Source organism: Rutidosis leptorrhynchoides, chromosome 1 (genome assembly GCF_046630445.1).
Source record: "Rutidosis leptorrhynchoides isolate AG116_Rl617_1_P2 chromosome 1, CSIRO_AGI_Rlap_v1, whole genome shotgun sequence".
Classification (NCBI taxonomy): domain Eukaryota; kingdom Viridiplantae; phylum Streptophyta; class Magnoliopsida; order Asterales; family Asteraceae; genus Rutidosis; species Rutidosis leptorrhynchoides.
Window position 1 is genome coordinate 520,700,397 of NC_092333.1, and position 8,621 is coordinate 520,709,017.

General features: G+C 34.2%; 1 protein-coding gene across 1 annotated transcript; it reads left to right on the top strand.

The window, feature by feature from the left end:
* The first annotated feature begins 208 nt into the window (after positions 1-208).
* Positions 209-5,090, top strand: LOC139877013 (kinesin-like protein KIN-14L). The gene is made up of 17 exons (XM_071864423.1): positions 209-281; positions 377-534; positions 650-799; positions 875-1,115; positions 1,274-1,365; positions 1,445-1,516; positions 1,606-1,713; positions 1,835-1,876; positions 1,963-2,044; positions 2,136-2,231; positions 2,336-2,509; positions 2,585-2,691; positions 2,779-3,125; positions 3,760-4,010; positions 4,114-4,678; positions 4,763-4,863; positions 4,956-5,090. The coding sequence occupies exons 1-17, from the start codon at positions 209-211 to the stop codon at positions 5,024-5,026; spliced, it is 2,730 nt and encodes a 909-aa protein (XP_071720524.1). The 3' UTR covers positions 5,027-5,090.
* The last annotated feature ends 3,531 nt before the right edge of the window (positions 5,091-8,621 follow it).

Below are 8,621 nucleotides of genomic sequence, written 5' to 3' on the forward strand. Positions count from 1 at the left end.
ACGGTCTTCTTCTATATCTCTAAAACCTTAATTGTAAAAAATTCCCTTAATAATTCACCTTAATAACCCACAAGATACTCAATTCACTACTCCTTCTCTCTCTAGGATTTAGGGTTTTCAATCCTCCTCTCTCTCACTACAAATCCCTTATCTTCAATTTGGTTTAATTTCCTTTTATGAAAGATTTGATTTGATTTTGTTATATTAAATGGATGTGATTGGATTAACAGAAGGGAATGATTTGAATTTGAATTTGGCTTCAAGAAAGGCCCAAGAATCTGGTAAAATTTTAATAATTTCGTATCTGTTTTGATTTTTTTATAAGCAATAAGCAATACAACGTGTTATTGATTATGCAATTTTAAAACTTTTGTAGTTCGGAGGAGGTTTCAAGCTACTGAATGGCTTGAAAGTATAGTGGGTCCGTTACAAATACCGAAACAACCGTCGGAACAAGAATTTATTTCTTGCTTAAGAAATGGTTTGATTCTTTGTGATCTAATTAACAAGATTGAACCTGGGTCTGTCCCAAAGGTATGTTTGTGTTTAGTTTGATATAAATCATTAATTGCAGAATTAGGTCTTCAAGATTTTAGTAAGTTCGTTAATTTTATCGATTAGTGATGATGTTTGATTAATTTTTATGAAGGTTGTGAAGATTAGTAAGATTCCATCTCAAGAACTTACATGGGATTCTCAACCATTACCTGCTTATCAATTCTTTGAGAATGTTAGAAACTTTTTGAAAGCAGTTGAAGGATTAAAGTTGCCTGTATTTGAAGCTTCGGTTTTCGAAAGGGTAAATATGTTTATGATGAAATATCTATACATATCTTACTTATGAACTTTACTAATGTGAAAAGTGTTTTTTTAGGATAATTTGGAGAGGGGTTCGTCTACAAAGATCGTTGATTGCATTTTGGGACTTAAAGAATATAATGAGAGGAAATTGAGAAAAGATGGGAATGGATGTTATTATTCTAAGCATAATTTGAGATTGCCTTTGCGTTCGAACAGTAAAAGCCCTACGTGGTTAGACGCTAACAGGGTGTTCGATATATCTGCCAATTGCGAAAAGCCGTCACCATCTCAAAATGATGAAAAGAAACTTGAAGGTTTTACATATTCTATCTTTTATTCTATGAATGTGAAAATTAATTGTAGTGAAGTTTGTTTGATTAACTGTTTTTACTAATATCCCATATGAATCTTGGATCCAAAAAATGATTTGATTGATTGTTATCGTAAAGTGTGTCTCTTTGGTACTATGTAGATTCAATTGCCAAGGCCTTAGCTGACTGTATGATTGATGCTAAAGAGAACTATAACGGTGACTTGTTGTCTTCTTTGCGTAATGAAAATACGGTAACCACTGTTTACCTTTTCGTATATCATGTTGTGAAACCAAGTGGGAACAGCTTGTAATCAAATTAATGTTTTATAGGATTCCTTAAAGTTTTTTAGTAAGATGCTTCTAACCACTTTAGAAGAACAGTTTGGATACAAGTTCCTTGAGGTATGTATCATCTTCTATTGAAAACTTTATTTTATTTAAAGTCATAATATCATCAATATTTATAAATGATAATCTTCTTTACATATCAGTCGAATCCAGTTATTAAAAATCTATCAAAAGAAGGTAGTGGATCGATTATGAGTTCAGCAATTTCATCACTACCAAATTCATCTACAATTGAAAACAGACAAGTATGTGGATTCGATCCTTCCATGATGGTATTAATATTTGATTTGTTTTTATATTTTTTATTTTATTTTGCTGTAATAATTATTATCTTTGAAAACTATGCTGCAGCCTGATCAAGTTGGTGATTCAAACCACCAGCAGGTAGTTGAAGCACAAGAGAAAAAGCTACAAGTATGCTATCAATAACTTTTTTAAAATACTAAATTGAACATCAAGATTTAAATAGCTGACTCATTGTTAATAATTTCACGCCGCAGAACTTAAAGGCATTGCTCTTGATCACACAAGCTGAGTTTAGGGATATGCAGTCACAATTACAAAACGATTTTAAACGTATAGGTATTTGAAGTTGCTAATTAACGTTAAGCAAGTCTTTTTTCTTTCTATGTACTAATGGCATGAAAGTACTTATAATTATGCTTGTTTTTAGAGAGTCAAATTATGGAGTTGTCCGAGGCTGCCCAGGGATATCACAAGGTTCTCAACGAAAATCGAACCTTATACAACATGGTCCAAGATTTAAAAGGTATATAATATAATATGATATAATAAATTTATTTATATTTTTATATTAACATTATCAAACTTTATTAGACACTGAAGTAAACCTTGATATTGTACATATATCAGGGAACATTCGAGTTTATAGCCGGATCAGACCTGCATTTAGAACTGACACAAAGAATGTTATTGACTATGTTGGGGAAGATGGTTCATTAGTAGTTATGGATCCTGAAAAACCACATAAAGATGGAAAGAAGTTATTTCAGTTCAACCGTGTTTTTGGTCCAACTGCCACTCAAGGTAACTACACTAAACTGTTTTTTACTGTTCTACATTTTAATCATCTCGTGAAACTAACATTTTACACTCAACCAGAGGAGGTGTTTGCGGACACACAACCACTTATAAGGTCCGTTATGGACGGTTACAACGTGTGCATTTTTGCTTACGGACAAACAGGATCCGGTAAAACACATACAATGGTGAGCTTAATAAAATCTTGAAAACTGTTATCTGCACATTTTAGAGTAAAGTTTGTGATGCTAATATCATTTGGTTGGTATTGATAGTGTGGGCCCACTGGTGCATCAAGAAAAGACCTGGGAATCAATTATTTGGCTCTGAATGATTTGTTTGATCTATCGAATACAAGAAAAGATGATGTAAAGTACGAGCTTTATGTTCAAATGGTGGAAATATACAACGAGCAAGTTAGAGATCTTCTCACCGTTGATTTTGCATCCACCAACAGATTGGAGATTCGTAGTTGCGCAGCTGAAAATGGTTTGAGCCTTCCTGATGCCACTATGCTCCCTGTGATGTCGACAACAGATGTTGTAAACTTAATGAAAAGCGGTCAAGTGAATCGTGCAGTTAGTGCTACAGCACTTAACAACCAAAGTAGCCGGTCCCACAGGTTCAAACTACAAACCTTCCTATCGTTTCTATCTTTACTAAAGGCTAAATGAATTAAAATGAGTGTCAAAATGAATTAAAATGAGTGCACAAACACCAAACACTGCTTGTTAATGATATATGGAGTCAACCCAAATAGGAGAACAAGTCAAAGTGTCAAACTGGGTCAAGTTGGATTAATTGGTTTAACTCGACTTAGTTGTTTTCTTCGATACATTTACCAAATGTGTCAAATACAGTTACGAGGACCCTATTAAGTTCGAAAATAATCTGTTAGTATTATTTTTTATAATATGATTTAGGTCAGACTGCATTATACTTTTAGAATACATTCCACACAGTTTAACTAACTAAGATACCTTTTACCTGTTTGATCTGTTAATGATCAAAACGGGTCACTTTAGTGCAGCTGGTTTACCCGGACTCTATGCGGTGCACCAAATAGAACACGTTAGTATCGAGTCATCTTTGATGACTTTGGTTTTATCCAGTGCGTTAGATAGAGTTAGAAAATATTAGCCGTCCGATACCACCCATCTGACTCGTTTCTTATTTAGCAAAACAAATATCTTGTTAGTCATTCCGATTGTAAGTAAAAAAACTTAAAGTAAATATTTTGTTGTGTATGTTTTCAGCATATTAACAGTGCATGTACATGGAAAATATGTGAATGGAGGCACGATACGTAGTTGCCTTCATTTGGTGGATTTAGCAGGAAGCGAACGGGTCGATAAGTCAGAAGTTACAGGTGACGGGCTAAAAGAAGCTCAATACATAAACAAGTCCCTTTCTTGTTTAGGAGATGTAATTACAGCTTTATCTCAGAAGAGTTCATACATACCTTACCGAAACAGCAAACTTACATTACTCCTTCAGAACTCATTAGGTACATATGGTTGTAATCTATATAAATAATATTACCTGCAAATGAAAAATAGATTTATACAGATGACTTTTTAAGTTAATTTGTTTTCTTCATAAATGTGCAGGAGGAAATGCAAAGACATTGATGTTTGCACATGTGAGCCCTGAAAGTGATTCGTTTGGAGAAACAGTTAGTACACTAAAGTTTGCTCAACGGGCCTCGACTGTTGAACTCGGTGGAGCCCGTTTGAATAAAGAAAGTCAAGAGGTGATGGATCTTAAAGAACAGATTGAGACCCTGAAAAGACAATTAGGCGAAAAGGAGCCACATAGTGCACAAGTCAACAAACTGGAAGCAAAATCACCGTTACAACGACAAAAAACAGCAGCAGCTGAAGAAAGAACACCACCTCGTCCACGAAGGTTGAGCATCGAGAACAAATGTGGGCCACCTCCAAAGAGCCCCATGGGTCCAAATTCTGCTGCAAAAAATAGACATATGAAAACCGAAGTGAGGCTACCGAAAACACCCGAGCCTCAAGTGTCGATTAGAAATGAAATCATAATCTCTTCTGAAATAAGGACGAGTACAACAAATGGCAATTTTCGTCAATCAGAAATGAAGTCTTCGTCACATATAAGGAAATCACTCAGGACCATTGGAAAACTGATCAACGGAAATGAAAAACGGTGAGTTCATTATTGAAAAAAATAAATAAATTTTATTTGTTTAATCATGTCATGTAAACAGGTTTATATCATTTTTCTGTGCAGGGTTCAACAGAAAACTAATGAGGTGCAATCACCAACATCAGTTACAGTTAGTAAGCCATTAAGACGTCAGTCTTTAACAGGAGTTCGAGGAGTCGAACCTTGTAAGTCATATTTGTTGAAAGTTTAGTGTATGTTTATATGTTTAAAGAAAAGTAGTAACCTTTACGTGTACTTTTTCGATGATTGTGGTTAGGTGTTGATGGAAAAAGGAATGTGAAAACGCCACCACCAGCTAACCGTGCAAGCAAAAGCAAGTGGATGTAAACCCGAGTTAACTTTTGCTGGAACTTGAAATGGCTTTGACTCGAAGCAGCTAACCGTACTACTATTGACGGTTGTTGAGTTAACTTTCTCTTAACATACAGAATGTCATTTTGTGAGCGGCATTAGTGTTGTTAGTTGAAATTTACTTGTGTACAAAAAAGAGTAGAGCATAATTTGTTCAGTTTTCAGATGAATAATAGTTATTTCATCTTATTATCATTCAGTATAACAAACTGCATTACTTCCATGTCATGAATCATGATTTGTGAGTTTTTATGTACTAAACGACGGTGGTTTTTTGACGCTGATTTATCGACGGCGATTTTCTAATCCTAACAGCGTTGCCAGTGATTTCATAGTCATTGTTGGTCAGGTGGCAGGACCGTGGATCTAATCCTGACCGTTCGCTTATTTTAGCAATAAAACGATCGCTACCATGTCTGGTAGGTGAAACCTAGCCCTTGGTTGTAGGTAATGTTAAGGTTTCAAACCTTAAAAAACATTGTTTAATGAAATTAATTCAAATGTCAAAATTTTATTGGTTTTTTTTCAGAACGTGGATATCGACATCGAATGCTCTAATTTGTCACTCGCACACGCGTTAGGAGGAAACTCAATTCACGACGATGTTGGCAGTACCATCGAAGGTTGGGAAAACCCCCAGAGACCTTCCCAAATCGCATTGATGTTGACAGTATCATCAAAGGTTGGAAACTCACTGCTTGGAATGAGAATCGAATCTGGGTTGACAGTACCCCAAATTGGATCACGCCCCCATACCACTCAAGCCAAGCTTCGGTGGTAAAAAGCCTTTATCGGTTCTTGAAACTACATTGTGACTTTAGGCATATTACATTTGTAAAGATTAGCTAATCAAGTTGGTTTAATGGAATCGGACGTATCGGCTTAGGTTTTGTAACAATGACCCTGTTCAATTTGTAAAGTTAATTACTTTATGCAATTAACACATATTGATGACGTAGCCTACAGTCCTAAACTGTTGCACCTAATTGGAATAATATTATACTCGGTAATCTGTGAACCAAAGATTTTGCTACTCGATAGTACCATACCTTGTTTCTACATTTTCGCATGTACTCGTTGCAATACTGTGTGAGCTTGTTCTGATGCATTTATTTGTCATCACTCATGTTGGGCCTTGTAGCGACGATAAATGCATGCTACTATGATCTCTTTCTTTTTTTAAACGTGAACTAGATGTACATAGTGATCAATTAGAGCATGAAATGGGTCAGTCAGTGGAGATGGGGACTATCCACGCTGGCGATAGTATGGTCAGTTTCTATTTTGTTTGCGTTAAGCAGGGCCATCTTTATGAGTGGGCAGAAACTGTTAACGATAAACATTAGTTTTCTACATTCACTTAATGACCCGCACTAGAGAGTTGTACTCGTGAAATCACGAGTTTATTTAAACGAAACAATTTAATAACATGTTTTAGATATTAAGTGAATGTAAATTTTAAAGTCATTTATTTTAATGACCTGTTTGACTAAGAAACTTGTCGTTATTTTTACAAATATATAAACACGTATTTTCGCATACATATGTAACGTAATTAATTTCGTAAAAAGAATCCATATTTGAATATTAATAATATAATAATATAATTATAATTATAATAGTTATTATATTAAAAGTAAATAATAATAAAATTTGCTCAAAGTTGAGTATTTATATTTTTAGTAATAATAATAATTATAATTATTATTATTAACTGGTGTTTGTCGGGCGCGCGTTGCCGCGCCTTCTTGTGGTCATTTTTTGGCAACGTCATGGAGTCATTGTTGACGAAAGTGTAGGGAAAATTGTAGGGAAAAATGAGGGGGGGAAATTTCTCAATCGTTTTCTCTCTCTTTTTTTTTTTTTTTTTTTTTTTTGAAGAAAATTTGTTTAAAAAAATCGGGCCAACATTTTTGTGCGGTCTTTTAGTAAAATTTGTAGGGAAGAATGAGGGGGACAATTTGGGAATTTTTTTTAACTGTAGATGAATAGTGCAGTACTCCTTGTGGGTACAACGCTCTATGCGCAACGTACAAGTTATTAAAGCTTTAAAAATGTCGCTGTCGGTGAATAGTAAGTGAATAGTACTACATTATGTCTAATAGTATATAGAGTAAAATAATAATAAATAAATGTCTTTTAAATTTTTTTTAGAAAATTAAAATACAATTATTATATAAATGTTGTACAATATGCTTTAAAATTTGGGTGTTCTGTAGAAGATTTTACAATTTAGGAGAGATTAGTATTTCCTTTTATAAAAGATTTCATAATATTTTTTTTAACTAAATTAATATATAATTATGACATCATCATTATGAAAATTAAAAGGTAATTAGCTTAATGATGACATCATCATTTTAGAGCTTTATATGACTATATAGATAGGAATACTTGTTGTAATCAAATACTTGTACATGTAACTATATATATTGATTAATTGAATACCCACAAACGTGTGGAGATTAAATCTTATATGGTATCAGGCTCTCCGATACCCAAAAATTCGTTCGCTATGACGTCCCCTTCTTTATCTTCTACTTGTGCCGATGGCAACCTGTCTCTAAACACAATCATCCATATGCTCAATATTAAGCTATCTTCAACCAACTATCTTCGTTGAATATCAGAAACTCACGGAACTAATTAACGACACAGCTGCAAAACCCTCACCGAAGATATCTGTTGATGGTATCGTCGCTTCGTACCCTGCTTTTTTAACATGGCAAGACTATGATAGAAAGGCTCGTATTATTATACAACGTCTCTGTTTGAGGAATCTATGTCTGTGGTACTCGGACTCACCACTTCTCATGAGGTCTGGGTTGCTCTTGAACAACACTACAGTCATGATTCACTTGAAAGAATGCATATCCTTCTTGTCAATTATCTAAGATTAAGCATTTACCCTTTTCAATTAATGAAAAACATGCTTTATATGTACTTGACTTGGTTCATTGTTATATATGGGGATCTATTGAGGATAACAACACCAACAACACGAATTCATTGGTATCTACACAAGCTATTAGAAGAAGAAAGCATCTAGTTCTTTGTAACAACATGTAACCTAGCTAATTTACTTGTATTGTGAAAGTCAACAGAAAAGTTAAAGTTAGTTGCTAGGGTTAGTTAGAATTAGTTAGCATTGTCATTACTGTATATAAGCTTTCTGTAAGCCTTCTTTTGTAACTTAACTTTTCATAATAACAGAATCTGTTATTTTTATTTTACTGTTATGGTATCAGAGCGGATGTTGAGATTCCGATTAACTTTCCGATCAAATTCCGGCATCTAGCCAACTCATTCACCTGCAATTCAATTACCTGCACTCAATCACAAACAAATTAACATCAAAGATCAACTCGGAATCTAATCCGAAGATCAATTTCATCATTAATTCATCAATCCTAAATTCACAATCATAAAACTCAACAACAATGGTGACTGACACATCGCTACTAGAAGGTGACATCAACTCGCTTAATCATCCACTGTATCTTCATCAGAATGATCATCCTGGCTTAATCCTCATCTCGAAGAAACTCACAGGATCTGAAAATTACAGTTC

What these genes read in the sequence shown, in the direction of transcription:
- LOC139877013 (XM_071864423.1), top strand. Translation starts at nt 209, where the DNA reads ATGGATGTGATTGGATTAACAGAAGGGAATGATTTGAATTTGAATTTG. An exon ending in TGGTCCAACTGCCACTCAAG is followed by an intron (nt 2,510 to 2,584) that starts GTAACTACACTA and finishes ACACTCAACCAG; the next exon opens with AGGAGGTGTTTGCGGACACA. An exon ending in AGTTCGAGGAGTCGAACCTT is followed by an intron (nt 4,864 to 4,955) that starts GTAAGTCATATT and finishes GATTGTGGTTAG; the next exon opens with GTGTTGATGGAAAAAGGAAT.